We start from the raw sequence: 22,842 nt of genomic DNA, 5'->3' as shown, positions 1-22,842 counted from the left end.
ATGGTCTATATAAACGGGAGTATTGGATATAATTGGAAAGCTGACTGAGATCAAGATCAGGTTTATTAATCAGGGGTCTGATGGTTTCTACCTTGAACCAACTTGGTGTGTGGATGAGCAATGAATTAATCATTTAATGGATGGGATTATTAAAATTGGGTGCTACTTGTTTAAGGAAACTTATAGGAAGTGGATCTAATATACAAGTATGTTGATTTAGTTAAATTCACCTCCTTAAAGAGCCTGTAGCTTTCTAATTGGTGGTCTGGTACAGGGAGATTCTTTTTCATAGTGATATCGACGGAGCTGTTTGTGATGTTTTAGCATTACAGAAGTTCATAAAATGATGATATTGAGTGATATTATTCGTATCTGTTTTATTCCTGGTTAGTTTGGCTACAGTATTAAACAGGAATCTGGGATTCTTTTTGTTGTTCTAGTCTATTAAAGAGGAGCCTTGTTAAGATTAAGGAGGTTCCTATTCGGAATACAATCAATTTACTTTATTGTGTCCATAAGAAAATGATCTCAGATTATCTTGTGTGAGTGACTATTGTCTGAGAAATATTCCTGTATTTCAGGAGTAAAATACCTGGTAAAAAAGTCAAATGACTTTTTTCAAAAACCACTTTAAAAACGACTCCATTACAGTAAAGTGAGTAAATCCGTGAGCCACAACGTCCCCTTTCCAGAAATGAGGGGACATGTGGCGCCACCTGCTGTCCAGAAGGTGGAACCAGACTGGGCTCTTCTGGATTCTACTGCTCATTTCCACACGTTTCACGAGGTTCCGCATTAAAAACTATTTTATTCGAACATGAATATGATCCACTGGCAACGCACCGCATTTTGAAAAACAATAAAAACAATAACCACACCGCAATTCTGAAAACTGTATTATTAAATGTTCATACATACATTCACATAAATACGCGTCGCGTTACTGTAACGCTTCATATTCGTGATATTTTCGGCTAACATACATAGCAGTAACGGTAGCAGAATGGAATTAAATGATGACAATATACACGACAATATACACACATTCCATGCAGCACACAACCATAACACAACCGGACCTGGTACCTGGTGCAGGACTTCAGAGAAGAAGGTGTGTAGTTTAAACTGTCGTGTGAAATAAATAGTTCGTTATTAGAAATCGTTCGTTTGTTTTCTGACGTTTTAATCCGTCGTGAAGAACAGAACTACATTTCCCGTCGTCACACGAGTCGGTCGATGAGTCGGTTGAAGGTGTCGGTTCTTCTAAACGAACGATTCACATTGAGGAATCGTTTTTTTATTGATGCAGATAAAACAGGACACACGTTCCACACGTTCCACTAGCTGTAAAACATGATGTAGACCAAGTAGTTACCTAATAATTACCATCGGATAAATGCTGTAAATGTAGATGTAAATTCTGTTGCCTTGCCACCAGTGGAAAAGACGTATAAAGATGAGCTTTTCTGTGTGTGTGTGTGTGTGTGTGTGTGTGTGTGTGCTTCTGTAGGTAAGAATGAAGTCAGTGTTGGGATCTGTTGACTCTCGCCACTAAAACACACGCCCTCCACGTCCCTGGCCAGACGGGCTCAGCGGCTCAGAGGTGGACCATGTCTGGAGTGCTGCTGCGGCTGCTGCTCGGGGTCTGGGTCTGCAGCCCTGCCATCTCTCACGGCGCCCTGCTCGTATCTAGAGATGGTGAAGCACAGGTAAGACGCAGCTTCGGATCTCAGCGTCCACACCCAACATGAAACATAACCTTCACAGTCCAACACTTCCAATCTTCTTTCTCCTCTAGGACGTTTCTGACCTCGCCCCCAGACCGAGAGCGGTACTGTAGACATTTTATCGTCATCGTGTTGTCATTTTGGATGGTTTTTATTTTGTGTCGTTCCTGCGGTGTAGCTTAGAGCCTGGACTGAACAGAGGTTCACTGTCAGCTTCCAGATCAGTCGAGTTCTGCCCTGAATAAACACATTTTTTCTCTCCACAGAACCGGGCTGTTGACAGCGCCAGGGTACGCGCACAACACCAGCGTTCTTCTCAGATCCTGTGGAAACCCTCCAGAGCAACGTTTGGTTGTAAAAAATGCTGAAACCTCTCAGTATCGGCGCCTTTTCCCCTGCAGGGCCAGGTCGTGGTGCAGAGTGTGAAGGTGGACTGTAAAGTGGCGTTTCGCTTCGCCCACACAGTCATGACCTCCACGGCTCTCAACAAAGGCAACTCCTCTCAGGAGGTGGTGTTCGAGGTGGACTTACCGAAGACGGCCTTCATCACCAACTTCAGCATGTCGGTGGCCAGAACGCAACACAAAACCTTATTCATCTTGACAGTCAACTTGGGTCATTTCTAGAGTCCAGCGTACACTAGTGGTGTCCTCTTGTGCCTCAGGGAGATTGAAGAGGTGGTGTATGTGGGCGAGGTGAAGGAGAAGGAGAAGGCCAAGAAGCAGTACGAGAAAGCGGCGGCGTCTGGGCAGACTGCAGGCCTGGTCAAGTGAGAGGTTGTGGTGTGGACATCAGCAGGGTCGCGAGATGCCGCTTCTCATCTTCTTGTCCGTGTTGCAGGGCATCCGGTCGTAAGCTGGAGAAGTTCACCGTCTCCGTGAACATCGCGGCCTTCAGCAACGTCACCTTCACGCTGACCTATGAAGAGCTCCTGAAGCGGCGGCAGGGCAAATATGAGATCATGATTCGCGTCAAGCCCAAACAGCTCATCCAGCATTTTGAAGTGAGTGCAGAACACATGAATAACATGTTTATAAGTGTTATTCATGTTATTCTTGGTATGACCATGAGACCTGGTTTCACAGATTGTGGCTGATATCTACGAACCGCAAGGTATCGCGTTCTTGGACGCCAGTGGGACCTTCATCAGCAACGAGCTGCTGCCCCTGGTGGAGAAGAAGGTCGCCGACAAAAAGGTATGCAAGAACATTTTAGCACCTGAACCTAATGGATATTTTCAACATATCTCCATCTCCAAAATATCTCTGTATCTCCAGGCACATGTGTCCTTCTCTCCAACGCTGGACCAGCAGAGGACATGTCCTGACTGTGAGGGCACTCTGATCGATGGGGACTTCTTTATTAAATACGATGTGAACCGACCTGAGAGTTTTGGAGACATTCAGGTTTGAAAGATGCCTGTCTTCTGTGATTTTTGAGACAGGACCGGTTGTACAATTACACTTAATTACATGTTAACTAAATACACTGAATTTGCAGATAGTGAATGGGTACTTTGTACATTTCTTCGCCCCTGCGGGTTTGCACCGAGTGCCAAAAAACATTGTGCTTGTGATCGATATCAGCAGCTCCATGGTGGGACATAAGATAAGGCAGGTGAGAGGAACCGTCATGCGTGTAAAGGACTTCAGGTGTCCTTCAGGTCTCGTTCATCCACGTCTCCACTGTCCCAGACCCGCGATGCTCTGCTCACCATCTTGACTGACCTGCACGAGGACGACCACTTTGGACTGGTGCTGTTCGATGATAGAATTGAACCGTGGAGGCCGACTCTGAGCCGGGCGTCAGAAGGCAACGTGACTGCAGCCAAGGACTTTGTCAAAACTATTAAAGCAAGATCTTGTGAGTCAAACTCAAATCCATTTAAAACAAAACGATACTCTAGTAAATCCTCCAAATGAATCGAATTATGTTCCATTCTACAAATAATTGATCTCGCATGTATGGTCTGGCTCATCATGTCCACGAACATCCAGGCACAAGGGTTTATAAAGCTGACACGGGATCTAAATAAAACTGACCAGACGTTCTTCTGTCCTCTTCCTCGCTCAGTAACAAATATAAATGACGCGGTCCTCAAAGCAGTGGAGATGCTACACTCGGACCTGCAGCTCCAGCTGCTGCCTGAACAGAGTCTGTCTATGATCATTCTGCTGACTGACGGACACCCCAGCAGCGGTACGGTAACGTTCTCCTGCCGGGGCGCTCAGGATGGCGGTCGTGCAGAAGTAACATCGTTCCTCCCAACCGGTCGCAGGAGAAACGAATACTGAGAAGATCCAGGAGAACGTCCGCGCGGCGATCGGCGGGAACATGACCCTGTTCTGCCTGGGCTTCGGGTACGACCTCGACTACGCCTTCCTGGACGTCATGGCGAAGCAGAACGATGGGGCGGCCCGCCGGATCTACGAAGCGTCCGACGCTGCTCTACAGCTGCAGGTGCCCAGATACGGTCGGAGCTACAATACGCACGTACATGAAAAATAATTACCATAAAGACTCCATATTGTTGGCATGTTCTTCATAACACTATTCATTGCGGAGAATTGGTATTCCCTACCTGGGCCACGCCCCCATGTGCACATATTGACTAATGGAACACGTATTGGGACAGTGGTGGCCAAGCAGCGTCACCAAGGGTGCCGGTTAAATACAGAGGACACGTTTCACCGTGTCACCGCGTGCTGTGCCGCAGTGTTTCACAATGACAATCACGTCACCTTCACTATTCACTTCCATATTTGCACCAATCTTTGCAGATGTCACCCTAGATGATGTCCATGGTGATGGCATGTATTGATTGATTTTGGTTTGTGAAGGGTTTCTATGACGAGGTGGCCACGCCTCTCCTATCCGAAGTGCACATGATTTACCCGGACGGCCTGGTGAATTCAGTGACTGAAAATCATTTCAGACAGCTGTTCAACGGCTCTGAGATCGTTGTAGCCGGCCGGCTGAGTGAATCTGACCTGGACAACTTCCTCGTGGAAATATCAGCGCAGGGGGTGAGTAGACTTCAGCTGTCATGGACATTTTTGGTGAAGGAGTCTTCACTTCGTGGACGTGTTTTTCCCTCTTTGTACGGCTGGATCAGTATGCAGTTCAGGGTCAAGTCAGCGCCCACGAGTGGGATGTTGTCTTCCCAGATGAGGAGTACGTTTTTGGGGATTTCACTGAGCGCCTGTGGGCGTACCTCACCATCGAGCAGCTTCTGGATAAAAGGTATTTATGGTCTAAAAAAATATACTCTATAATTACATATACATAATATATTTATATTCTAAAAATATATTTTAAACAAAACAGAGTTCAATGATTAAGTTAAATCTGGTAGGGTGGTACTAGCCTAGCTATGAACCAGACGACCCGGGTTCAAATCCCACTTACTACCATCGTGTCCCTGAGCAGGACACTTAACCCTGAGTGTCCAGGGGGGACTGTCCCTGTAACTACTGACTGTAAGTCGCTCTTGATAAGGGCGTCTGGTAAATACTAAAAATGTAAATGTAAAACTTTGTTATCAGAGAAAAGGGTTCTCCTGAGGAGAAAGAAAATGCCACAGCCGAGGCCTTGTCCCTCTCACTCCAGTACAGTTTTGTGACCCCACTGACCTCCATGGTGGTCACCAAGCCAGAAGATGAGGCGAATTCCACACTGATCGCTGATAAGCTGACTGAAGGTTAGACTGACATTGCACAATAACCTCTTGATCAATATTGATCCATTGAGATCAATAAAGTATCTGTCTATGTACCTAATCAGAAAGCTGTAAATATAATGTGTTTGTTCACAGATCAGAGGCAGAGACTCCGGGGAGAACGTAAGGACAAAAACATGGAACACAGTTCTCAATAAAATACTCTACTCGAGTATTGGATCATTGAAATCGATTGTTGATTGTCCATAAATAGAATCAAAATAGTTCAGTTTTTGGAAGATTATATATAGTCTATCATCTTATATAATACTTTATATAAGCAAATACATCAACAGCTCTGCATTCAAATGCTCATCATCATTCCAGAGATTGCACATTTCATGAAATTGAAACTAGAATTGTATTTGACACAAACGAAATTAGAATTAGAATTCACTCCTTTCTGTGATCAACTCCAATGACTTGATTTGAACTGTGTGACTGTTTGATTTCCTCCATTTGCAGATGGTTTTGTTGGAGCTTCGCAGCGCCATTCCCGTCCTACTGCATATATGGGATATCGCAAAATGTCCAGTCCTGCCACGCTCGGTAAGATGATGTTTCGGAGTCTGGTGTGAACATAAGACAGACTCACAGATTCAAATTCCGCCTTCTTTGTCTTGCCATAGTCCGCACAGAAGTGGCGAAGATGACAAGAATATTTGACGGATGCTATAGTGGTGATCAATTTACATAAATTCCTCCCCTAAAGTTTACCCCATGACAGGAAAAAGCTTCTCGATCCCACAAGCACCACTGTCAGCCTGTCTGACTGGAGGACCCAGACCCAAAGTTTATTCACATTCCACCCAGCAGCTCACAAAGGGAAAGTTAATGGTGTGAGATGCATCCTTCTTTCAACTTCAAACAGTTATCCAGAGCACCCAACCCCACCCATTTCCCACCTCAGATGCCACCATGTGCCCCCTTCACACTTCCTGCTGCCACCTTCATATATGGCTGTCTAGAACCGGCACCACCGTGAAACAGTCTTTATATCTCTGGGTTTCAGTCTTCAGTCAGCAGAGTAACGTCCATTTTTATATTGTCACTTTCCGCAGTGGACGGAGACCCTCATTTTATCATCGAGTTACCAGCCAAGAATGATGCACTTTGTTTCAATGTCGATAATAAACCGGACACGATCTTCAACTTGGTCAACGATCCAGTTTTGGGTGAGGGAACATCATTTCCTGTGGATTCATATAGATAACAGAAACCCAAAGAACTTTTATATCGTTTTTATGCAGGCATTGTGGTAAATGGCCGTATTATCGGGGATAAAAAGGTGTCCCCTGGCGGTAAGATGAACACCTACTTCGGCAGCTTTGGGATCATGTACCCGAAGCTGGGGATCAGGCTGATGGTGAGCACGCAGGAGATCTCAGTCTTCCACAGCAGTAAGCTGGTCAAGCTAATGTGGTCGGACTCGGCGTCCATCAAAGGCCTAAAGTGAGTTCCACTAAATATCGTCCCACTACGTGGAGTAAAGAGGCTGAAACTGATCATGAATGTACCTGGAACCCTCCGATACCACAGCATGGACCTGCAGGTTGCCAAAGACCATCTGACCATCAGCCTGAGAGACTCCATCAAGTTCGTCATCATTCTACACAAGGTGTGGGAGAAGCACCCGTATCACCAGGACTACCTGGGGTTCTACACCATAGACAGTCACCTGTTCTCCACCAGGGTGCATGGCCTGCTGGGTAAGATGATCTAGCAGAAGGAACCTGTTCACGTTCCCCAGTTTATTCCATTTATCACCTCGTTACAGGGCAGTTTTACCACGGTGTGCAGTTTGAAGTCGGCGAACTCCACGCTGGAAAGGACGCAAATAAGCCAGATGCCACCATGTGGGTGAAGGGGCACAAGGTGACAGTCACCAGGTGACGACTGTTTAGAAGTTTTGCTGCTCTTTATTTTACTAGGCTTCACATTTCTGAAGTGGGATGTTGTGCTCCTTCTGCTCAGAGGTCAGCAGAGAGACTTTCGGCGGGATGTAAAGGATGGCGAGCTGGTGATGTGCTGGTTCGTTCATAACAACGGAACGGGACTCATCGATGGAACCCTTGAAGACTACGTTGTGTCTGGACTCTTTAAGACCATTTGAGGAGCGCTGCCACCATTATCAGCTTAATCTCACTGTCACTGTACTAGATACTACTATTCAATAAATGATACTGTACTATTACGGTGATGCAGAGGTCTCTAGAGATTACGGCCGGGTCATTTGCTCTAAGAAAGGATATCAAATTATTGTCCTTTGTAGAAAGTAGTATTATATGACAGGCGTTTCGTAGTTATGGATCATGTGGCAGGCAAGTTAAGAGATTCGAATATAAACAAATGATGACATTTATGATCAGATAAGGTCAGATATGTACAGATGGCTACAAAACAATAAAAACCGAACTTCATGTATTTTTGTTTGTTTAAAAGAGAGTGGATAATGTAAAGAGATAAAGAAGACATAAAGAAGACATATTCCAGGTTCGGGACTTTTCCCACGTGGTGAAGACCCCACTTTTATCTCCAAGCTGTGGTCTCCCCGTCATTCACAAGGACCATCACCAGCAAATGGCCTGAGAGTCTTGTTGGGGGTGAACGACCACAGCATTCCTGTACCAGGAAAAGCACAAAACCAACTGGTCTGTGGGAGTCACATGTCCAGTAGAAAAGGAAAGTTCAGACATCCATCATGGGCTTCTTTCCCCTCAGCTGCTGCAGGTTCTTCACTTTGGCTTCCTGCTCTTTAGTTTGGGTGGTACCATTTTACATCCAATATTTACATGTGACTGCAGTAGTAATCTAGCTGTGTTAATAAATTAGAAACTTCGTTCTTGGAGCTTCCATTGTGCCATGCCTCTGTATGTTCAGGTCACGTCAGAAGAGATCAAATATATTTCTAATAATTAATGGAGTCAGATTAACAATGCAATCTCTGATGTCCAGAGTTGGATTCTTCACAACTAGTTTCCTCCATGCTGCATTGGAGGCCTACTGATCGCCATCTTGGATTGTCATTGTGAGACACATGGTGCACACAGTGAAATTTGTCCTCTGCATTTAACCATCACCCTGAGTGAGCAGTGGGCACCATGACAGGCACCCGGGGAGCAGTGTGTGGGGACGGTGCTCTGCTCAGTGGCACCTCAGTGGTACCTTGGCGGATCGGGATTCGAACCGGCAACCTTCTGATTACGGGGCCGCTTCCTTAACCGCTAGGCCACCTCTGACCCTGTGATATCATGCCAGCACCACCATTTACCATCATTTGCTGGACTGGTTGCTCAGATGTTTGCTGTGAACAGTACAAAGATCTCTGACTCGATTCACAGAATTCCGCCCCACCAGATAACGGCCAGCATTCCTCCTCAGGCTGGATCATGGCTGCAGGCTGGACTGCACTGCTGCTCGGGGTTGCTGTTCGCGTCTCTATCTTCTCCCATGAAGCTCTGCTGGTATGCGGGGACGAGGAACTACAGGTCAGTCGCCCACATCGCCGCATGAGTGCTGACATCTGTAACCGGAATCAGCCTGTCCCTCCGTACTGTCTTGCAGACCAACCGGCCTGGAATGAGACTAATGAAGGTAGAAATGTACTGATTCATGCTCCTACATGTCTGAAGGTCACCATATCAAACAAACAAAGGCCTGCAAACCAGTGAAAAAAAAAAGATTTACCGAAAGTGTGTATTGCAGAATTTCCTTATGTGACATGAAATGTGTAGCGAAAGAGACTTTGAGCAGCAATATTGTCCTCCATCTGCAGACTTATTGTACAAAGCTGGGAGAAGCCGACCTTCAGTTCTCCTCCCACCATCCACCACCATCTCTACATCACTTTTTAATCTGTTTCACTACTGAATAAACCTGCTGTAGATAAGATGTAATGGGCCTGTTTCTAACTGTAGTTATTTTTTACATAACAAATGAGAGTCAAGAAAGTGGGCGGGTATCCAATTTGTCGTTCCGCGGTCGAGGCCGTCCGGTCTCCCTACACACGGAACGAATGTGGATTCAACTTTCCACAGAGGCATACGTACGTCTGCAGACGAGCAAAATGTTGAATTATTGCTTTATTATTTCCCCTGCAGGGCCAGGTCGTGGTGCAGAGTGTGAAGGTGGACTGTAAAGTGGCGTTTCGCTTCGCCCACACAGTCATGACCTCCACGGCTCTCAACAAAGGCAACTCCTCTCAGGAGGTGGTGTTCGAGGTGGACTTACCGAAGACGGCCTTCATCACCAACTTCAGCATGTCGGTGGCCAGAACGCAACACAAAACCTTATTCATCTTGACAGTCAACTTGGGTCATTTCTAGAGTCCAGCGTACACTAGTGGTGTCCTCTTGTGCCTCAGGGAGATTGAAGAGGTGGTGTATGTGGGCGAGGTGAAGGAGAAGGAGAAGGCCAAGAAGCAGTACGAGAAAGCGGCGGCGTCTGGGCAGACTGCAGGCCTGGTCAAGTGAGAGGTTGTGGTGTGGACATCAGCAGGGTCGCGAGATGCCGCTTCTCATCTTCTTGTCCGTGTTGCAGGGCATCCGGTCGTAAGCTGGAGAAGTTCACCGTCTCCGTGAACATCGCGGCCTTCAGCAACGTCACCTTCACGCTGACCTATGAAGAGCTCCTGAAGCGGCGGCAGGGCAAATATGAGATCATGATTCGCGTCAAGCCCAAACAGCTCATCCAGCATTTTGAAGTGAGTGCAGAACACATGAATAACATGTTTATAAGTGTTATTCATGTTATTCTTGGTATGACCGGAGACCTGGTTTCACAGATTGTGGCTGATATCTACGAACCGCAAGGTATCGCGTTCTTGGACGCCAGTGGGACCTTCATCAGCAACGAGCTGCTGCCCCTGGTGGAGAAGAAGGTCGCCGACAAGAAGGTAGTGGAACTCACTGCATGATCAGGGAAAAAGCAGCACGTGACCTTTACATTGAAAGAATTGTCGGTCCCTCCAGGCGCGTGTGTCTTTTTCCCCAACGTTGGACCAGCAGAGGACGTGTCCTGACTGTGTGGGCACGCTTATAGATGGAGATTTCTTTATTAAATATGAGGTGAACCGGCCACAGACTGCTGGGGACGTTCAGGTGGGCAACGTTTCCACGTGTATAAAGGACCATTTGGATGGTTTTTAAGAATAATTTAAACGTTTCGCTCCGTTTTCGGACTCAGATGGTGAACGGCTACTTTGTACATTTTTTTGCTCCAACGGGTTTGCAAAGAGTCCCGAAGAACGTCGTGTTTGTGATCGACAACAGTGGATCCATGGAAGGAAATAAGATCATGCAGGTAAGAGACGTGACCCAATAAACATGGTAGCTTTTCTGCAGCTGAAGATGACCTCTCCAAACTGCGCCTCAGACACGTGAAGCTCTGAGGACCATCTTGAGCGACCTGCATGAGGACGACCACTTCGGACTAGTGGTCTTCAGCCATCAGATTTCACCGTGGAGGCCGACTCTGAGCAAAGCAACCGAAGGCAACGTGACTGCAGCCAGGGACTTTGTGAAGATGATCAGGGCCACTGGTGGTGAGTGAAGGTCTTTATAGCTGCATCTGATTTCCTCGAAGCGAACCAAGACGTTTCCTGTCTCTCCTTCAAATATTCAGGCACTGATATAAACAACGCAGTTCTCACCGCAGTGGACATGCTGAAGAAGGACATGCAACATGGCCTAATTCCAGAGGGAAGTGTGTCCATGGTCATACTACTAACTGATGGACAGCCGTACAACGGTAGGACATCGCGGTGACATCACGTCAGCCGCTTCTCCACACCGACACGCATCTCACCATGCGCACGCAGGAGAAACGAATACTGAGAAGATCCAGGAGAACGTCCGCGCGGCGATCGGCGGGAACATGACCCTGTTCTGCCTGGGCTTCGGGGACGATGTCAACTACGCCTTCCTGGACGTCATGGCGAAGCAGAACGATGGTGCGGCCCGCCGGATCTACGAAGCGTCCGACGCTGCTCTACAGCTGCAGGTGCAGCTTCAGTGAAGACGTTATTTCATCTTTATTTAAGAAATACATCAGAATCAATACGCACTTTTCTCTTGTTTAAAGGGCTTCTATGATGAGGTGGCCACGCCTCTCCTTTCGGAAGTACACATGAATTACCCAGACGATGCGGTGAACTCGGTGACGGACCACCGCTTCAAGCAGCTTTTCGGCGGCTCTGAGATCGTGGTGGCCGGCCGTCTGAATGACAACGACCTGAACAACCTCCCCATCGATGTGTCAGCAAAGGGGGTTAGAAGACTTTCATGTCCCTCCGTTCAGGGTGTTGGAACGACTAGAAGAACTGAACTGACCGTAGAAAAAGAGATAAAGAGCTAGAAGAACCAGATGAAGAGGGTGAATGGCTGCTTGGTCAAGTCCAAAATTCACGTAGTTTAACCAGGGTTCAGTGCTTCATGTTAATGATCAAGCCGTTCATGAGTCAGATTTGTTGGTTCTGAAGGTTCATGCAAATACACCAAAACAAACAAAGAAGACGCCCCGAGTTAACCTGACACCCACCCAGTGGAGACTGGATCTGGCAGAACTTCCCAGCATGGCCATGACCTCATCAGGGAAGGAAATAAATATTTGGATTGTAGTTAACATCGGCCTGCTGGGAAATGCCATATTTGTCCGTTTTGGTGCTAGTAGGTCTGGCCAGACATTCCCAGCTCCAAGCCTCTCATGTTCTGTCCTGAAATGCACGTTTGCTTCTTGTTTTTGTAGTTCGATCAGGAGCTCCGGTTCCAGACACAGGCCAGTCCCCAGAAGTGGGAAGCCACATTCTCAGATGAGGAGTACATTTTTGGGGATTTCACCGAGCGGCTGTGGGCATACCTCACCATCCAGCAGCTTCTGGATAAAAAGTTGGTGTGATTTACAGTCCCGGCACTCCATGAGCCAAAGATCTGCACATTTATATCTGCATCTCCTGCACACCTTTCCCAGAGATAAAGGTTCCCCTGAGGAGAAGGCAAATGCCACCGCTGAAGCTTTAGCCCTCTCTCTGCAGTACAGTTTTGTGACCCCATTGACCTCCATGGTGGTCACCAAGCCAGAAGATGAGAAGAAGCCAGAAGACACGCTGATTGCGGACAAGCTGGTAGAAGGTATGCCTCCATCCATCTTTTAACAGTCATTACAGTGGTACTAATGAATTAAGGGAAAAACTGACTACTGTGTTGAGTTTACAGGAGAGAGGTCGTCGCCACAGCAACAAGGTAAAGAAATATTAATATTTCTATTACGTAGAATTGATTCTACTTAAAATTAATATTCGTTTTGAACAGATTATAAATTGTCTGTTTTTCAGTGTTCCAGTCTCCCTTCCGCCCAACCTACTCTAAACCCGTTTCCTACGGTGAGACGCCGTACATGATGTCCACCCGAATGTCCCCACCGGACGTGTCTGATCTGTTTATTCTGCAGTGGACGGAGACCCGCATTTCATCATCGAGCTGCCGCAGAGGAACGATGCGCTCTGCTTCAACATTAATGAGAAACCCGGCACCATCTTCAGCCTGGTGAAGGACCCTGTTCTGGGTAAGAAGTAGAAGCCCCACATTTCTTTTTAGAGGAAGCGATGATTTTGTGTTGCATTATGGGTAGCATCCTGGTGCCTTTTGGATCCCGTCTGTCCTGCTTCTGGTGAACAGTGCTTCTGCGTCATGGATAATAGTTCATTATTCTGCGTGATGGTTCAGAGAGAAAGTTGGACAGTTTCTCTGTCTTCACATTGTGAAGCAGGCTGAGGAGCCTGAGAAGACACCAGATCATGTGGTTCGCTGTGCCACCAAACGAACTGTTTAATGATGCTGTCTTATGAACAGAAGGTGTCTGTATCTGATAGAAAATGGTTTTGTGGACAAAATGTGTTTATTTGCCCTCATTTTCCAGGCATTGTGGTAAATGGTCGTATTATCGGGGATAAAAAAGTGTCCCCTGGCGGTAAGATGAACACCTACTTCGGCAGCTTTGGGATCATGTACCCGAAGCTGGGGATCAGGCTGATGGTGAGCACGCAGGAGATCTCAGTCTTCCACAGCAGTAAGCTGGTCAAGCTAATGTGGTCGGACTCGGCGTCCATCAAAGGCCTAAAGTGAGTTCCACTAAATATCGTCCCACTACGTGGAGTAAAGAGGCTGAAACTGATCATGAATGTACCTGGAACCCTCCGATACCACAGCATGGACCTGCAGGTTGCCAAAGACCATCTGACCATCAGCCTGAGAGACTCCATCAAGTTCGTCATCATTCTACACAAGGTGTGGGAGAAGCACCCGTATCACCAGGACTACCTGGGGTTCTACACCATAGACAGTCACCTGTTCTCCACCAGGGTGCATGGCCTGCTGGGTAAGATGATCTAGCAGAAGGAACCTGTTCACGTTCCCCAGTTTATTCCATTTATCACCTCGTTACAGGGCAGTTTTACCACGGTGTGCAGTTTGAAGTCGGCGAACTCCACGCTGGAAAGGACGCAAATAAGCCAAGTGCCACCATGTGGGTGAAAGGTCAAGAAGTGACGGTCTTCAGGTAAGGTAGAGTCCACACTCCTGAACTAAGAGGACCTGGAGCCTGCTGGACCCAGCTGTGTGTTGTAGTTGTGGTTCTTTGTAAATTGTGGTGAACAGTCAGTCCATTTAAGTTCCTGAGTTGTAATAAATACATCCACCCATGAAACTTTAACACTCACGTCATGTTGCATCTCCACCCTGGAAACCAGAGGTCAGCAGAAGGACTTCCGTAGGGATGTGAAGAAAGGAGAAAACGTTCCCTGCTGGTTCTTCCGTAACAACGGAACAGGAATCATTGATGGAAGCCATGAAGACTACATTGTTCCTGGACTCTTCAGGACCTTCTGAGATACAGAATGATGAAGGAGACCTTACATTGATGCTACTACCATGCATGGCATTTGATGTTTTGAAATGTTATATCACAAATTCCCAGTCACAGGGGATGCATTTATTTAGTCTGCATGCATTAAACCACGTACGTTCATTCTGTATTGAGCTGCTATGTGAAACACTGTCAGACCATGGACCAAAACGTCCAACTCAGAATAAGATAAGATGACCCTTCATTAGTCCAACCGGAAATCCAGGTCAGGGGAATATTTTACTGGCCTTGACCTTAGCGGTACGTTTCCTGTAATATTTCATGTTCACAGGTTCTTACTGGCTGAAAATAACATATCAAAGAGTCCAGAGAAGAGCAGCTAGTGGACCAGAACAAGTCCTCATCTCTTCATTTAAATTGAGCCTATAGGGATGGGAAAATTAAAATTTGATATAAACTTTCAAAATCTCTCAGTCTTCCACGTGACAATGGCTGCAGCTGCCGGTGACAGTTGCCATTAGACCTTCTTAATGTATGGATACAGGCCAGCCAATCAGAATCCTGCTTCTCCTTCCATGAGAAGCAATGAAACGCAAAAAAATACAAAGATACTGAGGCATGAACAGTACAGAATACGTTTAATGTTCACTACTCTATAAGACCAAAAATAGATTTGCATTGACACCTTTTACCAGAAAAACAAATATAGAAACGTAACAAAAGTATTACAGGAAATTTAAAGCAGAACGCCAGGAGAGGCGTAGACCTTCCACAGATTATTCCCAAAAAACACACAACCCCATCATTTATTCTTGTCCTTGTTATATACGAATCTTCTCTGGTTCCAGTCTTCCTCTACAAAATGATTTACATTCACACACACATCAGTGCTTCCAGCCAGAGGTTCTCCACTCCACCCTCCTATTTCCCGAAGACGCTCGCTGCCGGAGCTCTGGGCTTGTCCAGGGCCGTCTCCCCCCCCGAGCGAAGACCGCTGAACACGGACGGGGCCGCCTTCCCCACCCGCTCTGAGGACAGACGGACAGACAGACGCTCACTGCGGGGACCAGTAGTGTTCCGGAATGTTCTACTTCAGCGGTTCTCTCTCTGGAACCACTGGCCAGCATGTATGGAGTTAGCTGGTTAGATTATAAACTAAACCCTGGTAACTGAACTAAAGTCACCGCGGTCTAAAGAGCTCACCACACTCCACCATGACTTCATAGGTCTTGCTCTTCACCTCCCCTTTCAAGCCCAGCTTGGCCCTGGCTCCTTTCAGGTCCTCCTCCTTCATCACTGGCCTCTTCTTCTTCTTCACCTCACCAGGCTGTAAAGCACAGAAGAGTCACTTGACCTTCAAACCTCAACTTATTCCTCTAGCTTGATGGACCAGGAAATGGCTACCTGAGACATGATGTCTGTGGGGTTGGTAGAACCTCTGGTTGAGCTCTGCTGGTTTCTGGAGGCTTTGGCTGTTTGTGAAGCCCAATATATCCTCTTGAGTCCCGAGGGTCTCATTAAAAGTCTTCCTCTATCTGCTGGTTCTCATGGTGTATTATTAGTGCTGACGTGACGGACAGTGCAGCTGGGACGGGTGGCTCTCTTTGTCGGCCACCGACAGCTGAAGGAAGGACACACACACACACACACACACACACTCCCCAAATCAAGTAAATGAAAGGAACAAGGAGTAAAGAAGACTTGATGCGTCTCCTATCGCGTTCATCAGAGATCTTCTCACGTTTGCAAGTTCAACGTCCCATTGGAGTTGCCAGTTTTTAATCCGTGACCGTTTTTCCAGACTTCCCCACTCATCATGTGGTCCACACAGCTCGGCGCTCTCACCGCCACGGCCCGGGTTCGATTCCCGGTCAGGGAAAGCATGATTTTGTGCCACATTACAATAAACACGAAGGAGACACTTTTTAAATAGTTTATTAAAAAAGAATATAGGATGAAAACAGAAGTCCATCATTGGTCAGTAATATTAGTCATCTAGTTCATTTTAGTACTAAAGTCAACATTCTGCCGCGTGTCCATCATCACTTTCTTTTAATATGCCATCTTTCTGAGGTCAGAAAAGGAGTTTCTCACACATTCACACACACTCGAACCTCAGTAAACAGCCTTGGTCCGAGAAGAACCGTACGACAGACAGAACACGGGAACGTGAGGAGCGAAGACCCGACATGCAGGGAAAAAAGCCACAAACAAGAAAACCTCACATGACCCCCTGGGGTCTTAAAAACAGGCACGTCATGTGACTGGGCAAACAGAATAAATACGCGCCGAACGTGGGCCACGCGACCATTTCCTGAGTAAAGTCCGCACCAACACACACGGCATGTTTCTGGACACGCCCTGCAGCAGGTTTCACCAGTAAAGTAATGAAGCAGTGAGAACAATCGTCATACGAGATGAAGCGTTAATATCGTCGTCATCATTAATGCATGTAACCAGAAGGCAGTGGGTCCATGTGGCTGTAACAACGTCCCAGTCCAGCTCGGATCTCGGCCCCGCCCGGCCTCACCTGGCCAGGGGTCATGACCTCTTTCTCAGTCTCACGTTTATTACTGGTCAGACCGGGAGACCCAGGCGATGCTTCTTCTTCTTCACCGTCTTCAGGCCCGTGAGGCGACGCACGTCCTCGTCGGCGTCCGACTCGTCCATCTCATCGTCCGCAGAGAACAGGATCTGGGACACAGGAGAGAAGAAGCTCATCAGGACATGGTCCTGTCTTCTTCACGAAAATATCGTCCATCTTATTATTATGCGTTTTATTATAAATAAAGAAATATCATTTCAGCTCAAAAATAACGGTAGTTATCTCACAAACCTGTGAATTCAACAGCGGTGACTGGGGACAAAGTTTCATAAATTATTCATTTCATTACAGACGGCGGGTGATTTAATTCCAGCAGCTGTCCCGGCGTAACCGGACGCCCGAGCTACGCCCGAGCTACGCCCGGCACGCCGCATGGCGAGCAGGGGCTGCGGATCCCCGGTGGTCTAGTGGTTAGGATTCGGCGCTCTCACCGCCGCGGCCCGGGTTCGATTCCCGGTCAGGGAATACAGGTTTTGTTTAATATTGAGGGACGCAGGGGACCGCGTGTGTCCAGTTGTGTCAGGAAGGCCATCTGGTGAAACATCGCTATATATTTGTCATTTACCAGAAAACGTCTGAACTTTCCGACTGAATCAGTTTTTCCTTTTAATCCGCCACCCACCTATAAAACGCAACTCTGACAAATACGTTCAACTTCAAACCTTCATTTAGCCAAAATACACAAAATACACGCCTGGAAAAAGCCGCCTCCTGCCAAGAACAATCAGAGGTGGCTGGTAAGAGTAGGTTTACCGCGCCATACTGGAGTACTGGACTTTTTAAACCGTTCCGTGCTGCCAGTAGATCTAACACACGACCACGTTCCTCCATTCAGACGCCGCCGTGCAGTCACATGACCACACAAACCGCGGCGGCAGAGCGGCACAAACTAATCAGAAAGGAAAATGTCTCCGGTGCTAAAAGTGAAGTTAATAGAAAGAATTCAGAATCGTGGACAATAAAACCTCCTGACTTGGTGATGTTGAGCAGGTTTGGTGTTTTTCCTGATCCTGAATAAACGCTGACTTCATCGTAAGCTGCAGGGAGGAACATCACGCCCCGTCGTGATGTGTCACCTTGGCTGAAATAGCGAATGACTTCATTTGGACGCCCCGTGCTGCTTTACAGGCCCCTGCTGCGAGCGCCACGTTGGTCGGTCACCCACGGTTTATAGGCTGAGGACATGGAAGACGTGATAGACATGATCAGGGTCTGGTCAGTGGAGGATGGTGACTTCGTAAATGTACTTTCTTACTGTACTGAATTGGATATCTATTTATGATGGTTACGTCCACCAATCAGATTACAGCACGCAGCTATTGACCTGCAGTAATCCTGTTTGCCAGATCATCCATGGCCTTATTTTTTGTAGTAATAGAAAATTATCATTTTTTATTATTTTGTCTTACAAAAATTCACCATCTAATCTTAAGGAAACAGGTAGAACGCTTTCATTCTGAGCTAGTTTCTCAACAAAGTTAGCTAGACAGGTTGGGAAAACGGCGCTAAACCCATAATGACAGTGGCAGGCTAAGGCTGTTTTATCATTTCAATTCTATGGCTGTGTTAGTAATGGTACCAGCAACTTAAAATGATTGTATTCCGAGAATACAAATGATCACACACACAATGTCTATTCAGACACTGCTCAGAAAATCTGATTTAATAACACATATTATCATAGTGTTTAATGCAACTTCTACCTACAGAACGGATCACATTCAGCAAGGCAACTGAAGCAGTGCATTATGGGATTTGTAGTTTGTGTAATCAGCGCTTCAACTCACCAGGCTAATATATATATATATATGTGTGTGTGTGTGTGAGAGATCTCACAGGCTGAATGTAATTGTACGCCTGGCCCATGGGTCGCCATTTTGACACTTATGTGTTAATAGTGACACTTAATAGTTGTCAGTGGCAGAGCAATTAATACCATTCAACTAAAAATTTGTGTCAAAAATTTACATCAAATAGATTTAACCAGAATTAGACATTAGAGCCAAAATAAATCACTGTAGTCCTACTTGATAACAGCAAAGTATACATCTTTTGTTTAAGAATGAAATGTAATAGAAACTCCAGTCACCTCAGACTCCGAATCATCATGGGAGAGCGCCCGTCGATAGCGAACCTTGCTGTTCCCGCGCGAGTCGTCCCCGCCTTCCCGCTCCTCCAGCTTGGCTTTCGTTCTGCTTTTCTTCATCAGGAAATTATCCACCACCCAGAACATCAAGGCCTGAAAAACGAGAGAGAAGATGAACAACACACACACACATACACACACACACACAGACCACAATACAACACCATGCACGTGCGCACACACACACACAAGTAAAATACAGACAGGATAAGAACATCACTTACGTTGACGAAGAACGGGACAATGAGCATAACGATGGCCAGCTCCAAGTCTGGGTTGCTTATGGGGTTCAGAGGAGTGAGCTATGATACACACACACACACAGAGATGTAGACATTTTTCAGGACCAGCCTCCCATTTCCCATGATGCACCCTGCTCACCTTCTTCCACTGAGGAATGAGCAGGAGGAGAATGATGAAGATCTTCTCCACCATCATGATGAGGATGTAGAGGGCACACTGGCCAACCCAGGCAGTGCACTGAACAGGTTCACCTACACACACACACACACACACACACACACACACACACACACACACTTCAGAAAAATGTGTTCATCTTATTGTATAGAAATGTGCTTTCTGTACCAGGAAGGTTTAAAGCCAAACCTGGGAGCAAAAAAAGCATCAGTGATGGACGTCTTAATGGACGTGTTAACTATGGGAACCGCGTACGCGTGTACAGTCTCGGTCCTCAGTGTCCTTGTGAGACCATATGCTGGTGCGGTTGGTCCTGGATTGCAAGACAAATCTAGACCTCATGTGTCTGGAGTGTCAGTAGTTCCTGATGGACTGTCCCGCCCGTTCCCCAGACCTGAATCCAACTGAGCACATCTGGGACATCATGTCTCACTCCATCCACCAACGCCATGTTGCACCACGGACGGTCCAGGAGTTGCCAGATGCTTTAGTCCAGGTCCCTCAGCAGACCATCTGCCACCTCATCAAGAGCATGTCCAGGCGTTGTAGGGACGCCCCACACACACCACTGGACCCCATTTTGACTTGTTTTAAAGTTATTCAAAGTTAGATCAGCCTGTAGTGTGTTTTTCCACTTTCATTTTGAGTGTGACTCCAAATCCAGATGTTGTCATTTATTTAATGAGAATATTAGATTCAGATCTAGGTGTCATTTTGGTGTATATCAGCACAAACGTTAACAATTCAACTGTGTACAGATACAGATTTGATCCCAGCTAAAATATTTCTGGCATGAGGTTTCGTATATAAATTTGTTTATGTGTCTTTATATATATTTTTTCCATTTAGTGTATTAATTTACTCTTCATAATACCGCGATTTTAAGGATTTTATTTGCGTGTTAATCCTTCTTGTAAAGGTGGATGTGAAATACTGTAAATGTAAATGTAAGAACCGTTTCCATTCCTGTAGCGCCACCTATGGGATATTCTCCTAATGGTTGGTTACCAACGTCTGCGTCGGAACACATGACCAGTCCCACTACAGAACCAGCACCAGACTGGCGTAAGACCACCCTGTGTCCTGTCCTCACCGTACTCTCCAAAGCGCAGCCTGTCCCACTGCCACCACTCCACCAGCGCGCTGATGGCCCGCACCCCGCCATAGATCACCAGCATGCCCACAGTCGCATCGAGCAAGAAGTTAACGAGGTATCTGCCATGGAGAGAGAAGAGGAAGTCACACAACCAGGAACCCGGTGGAGAACCAAAGACAGAGGACAGAGGAGATGCTGGGACTCACAGCGAACAAGGGTCCTCCTCCGTCAGGTCGGACAGGTAGACGTTCGCAAAGTGAATGAACAGCATCCCGATGGCCTGTTTGGACGTGTCCAGGAACCTGAGAAGGGACCGGGGACAGGACGAGTCAGTTACGTGCCTGGCTGGACAGGGCGTGACCTTCCGAGACAACGGGCTACTGCTTTACCAGATTTTCCAGGGACGTCTCTCATGCTTGGGCTCCCTGAAGCGTTTCACTGTGAAGGAGAAAAATCAATACGAGAACTGCTCAGAGGAACAGGAAGTACGTTCCTCAACACGGAACCCAGGAAAAGCGGCGTTTCTACATTAATAATTCACTTTCCCAGCGTCCTGTCACCGGGGGACAGAGGTCCACAAGTGACATAACAGCACAAAACCACTGTCTGTTCTGCACGACAAGATCATGCACTGTGACATGCAGCACACACACACACACACACCCCACATATACAACACACACAGTACAGACCAAAAGTCTGGACACCTTCTCATTCAAGGTGTTTTCTTTATCTTCATGACCATTTACGTTGGTAGATTCTCACTGAAGGCATCAAAACTATGAATGAACACATGTGGAGTTCTGTACTTAACAAAAAAAGGTGAAATAAGTGAAAACGTGTTTTATATTCTAGTTTCTTTGCTCTGATTACTGCTTTGCACACTCTTGGAATTCTCTCGATGAGCTTCAAGAGGTCGTCACCTGAAATGCTTCTCCAACAGTCTTGAAGGAGTTCCCAGAGGTGTTTAGCACTTACATTTACATTTTACATTTACAGCATTTATCAGACGCCCTTATCCAGAGCGACTTACAATCAGTAGATACAGGGGACAGTCCCCCTGGAGCAACTCAGGGTTAAGTGTCTTGCTCAGGGACACAATGGTAGTAAGCGGGGTTTGAACTTGTTGGTCCAGCTCACCCCAAACCATCTGGACTGGGTTCAGGTCCGGTGACTGTGGAGGTCAGGTCTCCACTTTTTGTTAAGTACAGAACTCCACATGTGTTCATTCATAGTTTTGATGCCTTCAGTGAGAATCTACCAACGTAAATGTTCATGAAAATAAAGAAAACACGTCGAATGGGAAGGTGTCCAGACTGTTGGCCTGTACTGTACACAACCACAAATCACACCACGTACCCACAGACCCCCCACACCATGTACCCACACACACCCCACACCACACCACGTACCCACACACACCCCACACCACACCACGTACCCACAGACCCCCCACACCACACCACGTACCCACACACACCCCACACCACGTACCCACACACACCCCACACCACACCACGTACCCACAGACCCCCCACACCACACCACGTACCCACAGACCCCCCACACCACACCACGTACCCACAGACACCCCACACACCACCAGGCACCCCACTCACGCATCAGGGTGCTGAAGGCCACTATCGCCAGGAGTCCCTGCAGGAAGATGCCGAACGAGTCCATCAGGGCGCCGTTCTCGCAGCCGCGGATGTTGGTACGCGGCGTCGGGCTGAGGGCCGCCGACGTGTTGGGCGGGGAGACGGCGGACAGGAGCGCCGGAGCTCCGGGCTCCCCGGGCCGGGACACGAGGCTCAGCCCGCCGGCAGGCATGTCGACGGGTCACTTCCTGACGCGGACTGGCGGTCGGTGGCGGGTCCTACAGTCGCCCTTCATCATCAGCACCCTCCGGGCAGGGAGCATACCGCCCGGCGGCGCTAGCACGTTAGCACGCCAGCTACCCGCCGCTAACCAGGAAGGAGCCCCGGGAGAGAAGCTGCAGCCCCGCCTTCTACTCCCGGTAGGACCTCTGGAGCCCGGACGCGCTGACTGGAGCGACACAACACGGCCGGACGCGACTTCTGTGTCGGGGACGGGCGACGGGCGACGGCGGCGCTGCTGCTGCTGCCGGACCGGGCGACGCCGCGGCGTCTGACGCCACGTGACTGATCACGGGGCGCAAACTCCTGGTGCATCATGGGAAATGTAGGCCGGGCACAGTAACGGATTAAACGAAGTGATTGTCACTTGTGATACACAGCACACGGTGCACAC

The 22,842-nt window shown here is 47.5% G+C and overlaps 4 protein-coding genes and 1 non-coding gene across 7 annotated transcripts; 3 read left to right on the top strand and 2 right to left on the bottom strand.

Annotated features, from left to right (window-relative positions):
- Nucleotides 1-1,510: 1,510 nt before the first annotated feature.
- On the top strand, nucleotides 1,511-7,869 carry LOC114800407 (inter-alpha-trypsin inhibitor heavy chain H3-like). Of its 2 annotated transcripts, XM_028997738.1 has the most exons (22): nucleotides 1,511-1,709; nucleotides 1,799-1,831; nucleotides 1,994-2,017; nucleotides 2,129-2,289; nucleotides 2,392-2,496; nucleotides 2,568-2,730; nucleotides 2,813-2,923; nucleotides 3,005-3,133; nucleotides 3,228-3,344; nucleotides 3,422-3,590; nucleotides 3,801-3,926; nucleotides 4,006-4,187; nucleotides 4,568-4,753; nucleotides 4,843-4,970; nucleotides 5,273-5,427; nucleotides 5,542-5,568; nucleotides 5,911-5,994; nucleotides 6,507-6,620; nucleotides 6,696-6,897; nucleotides 6,985-7,154; nucleotides 7,223-7,334; nucleotides 7,420-7,869. In XM_028997738.1, exons 1-22 carry the CDS (start codon nucleotides 1,611-1,613, stop codon nucleotides 7,556-7,558), a joined length of 2,736 nt encoding a protein of 911 aa, XP_028853571.1. In that variant the 5' UTR covers nucleotides 1,511-1,610; the 3' UTR covers nucleotides 7,559-7,869. The 2 variants fall into 2 exon arrangements, with proteins under 2 accessions (XP_028853571.1, XP_028853572.1); XM_028997739.1 differs by lacking the exons at nucleotides 1,799-1,831; nucleotides 1,994-2,017.
- A 1,683-nt stretch (nucleotides 7,870-9,552) lies between these two features.
- LOC114800408 (inter-alpha-trypsin inhibitor heavy chain H3-like) lies at nucleotides 9,553-14,327 on the top strand. Its single transcript, XM_028997740.1, is given in 17 exon segments — nucleotides 9,553-9,706; nucleotides 9,809-9,913; nucleotides 9,985-10,147; nucleotides 10,229-10,339; nucleotides 10,416-10,544; nucleotides 10,630-10,746; nucleotides 10,819-10,987; nucleotides 11,068-11,193; nucleotides 11,264-11,445; nucleotides 11,527-11,712; nucleotides 12,190-12,329; nucleotides 12,412-12,572; nucleotides 12,829-13,005; nucleotides 13,360-13,561; nucleotides 13,649-13,818; nucleotides 13,887-13,998; nucleotides 14,189-14,327. Coding segments are annotated over 17 exon segments (2,484 nt in total). The 5' UTR covers nucleotides 9,553-9,611.
- A 598-nt stretch (nucleotides 14,328-14,925) lies between these two features.
- mustn1b (musculoskeletal, embryonic nuclear protein 1b) lies at nucleotides 14,926-15,869 on the bottom strand. Its single transcript, XM_028998316.1, has 3 exons — nucleotides 15,709-15,869; nucleotides 15,508-15,631; nucleotides 14,926-15,332 (listed from the first exon to the last, which is right to left on the bottom strand). The coding sequence occupies exons 1-3, from the start codon at nucleotides 15,820-15,822 to the stop codon at nucleotides 15,226-15,228; spliced, it is 345 nt and encodes a 114-aa protein (XP_028854149.1). The 5' UTR covers nucleotides 15,823-15,869; the 3' UTR covers nucleotides 14,926-15,225.
- A 354-nt stretch (nucleotides 15,870-16,223) lies between these two features.
- Nucleotides 16,224-22,738, bottom strand: stimate (STIM activating enhance). Of its 2 annotated transcripts, none has more exons than XM_028998314.1 (8): nucleotides 22,191-22,738; nucleotides 20,961-21,009; nucleotides 20,778-20,873; nucleotides 20,569-20,690; nucleotides 19,437-19,549; nucleotides 19,280-19,357; nucleotides 18,999-19,148; nucleotides 16,224-16,998 (listed from the first exon to the last, which is right to left on the bottom strand). In XM_028998314.1, exons 1-8 carry the CDS (start codon nucleotides 22,399-22,401, stop codon nucleotides 16,882-16,884), a joined length of 936 nt encoding a protein of 311 aa, XP_028854147.1. In that variant the 5' UTR covers nucleotides 22,402-22,738; the 3' UTR covers nucleotides 16,224-16,881. The 2 variants fall into 2 exon arrangements, with proteins under 2 accessions (XP_028854147.1, XP_028854148.1); XM_028998315.1 differs by lacking the exon at nucleotides 16,224-16,998 and adding an exon at nucleotides 17,010-18,084.
- trnae-cuc (transfer RNA glutamic acid (anticodon CUC)) lies at nucleotides 17,303-17,374 on the top strand. Its single transcript has one exon. It is a non-coding gene; the product is annotated as a tRNA-Glu (tRNA).
- Nucleotides 22,739-22,842: the final 104 nt, after the last annotated feature.

This window comes from Denticeps clupeoides, chromosome 12 (assembly GCF_900700375.1).
Source record: "Denticeps clupeoides chromosome 12, fDenClu1.1, whole genome shotgun sequence".
Classification (NCBI taxonomy): Eukaryota; Metazoa; Chordata; class Actinopteri; order Clupeiformes; family Denticipitidae; genus Denticeps; species Denticeps clupeoides.
The sequence above is the reverse complement of the archived record's forward strand: the minus strand, read 5'-3'. Positions and strand labels throughout refer to the sequence as shown.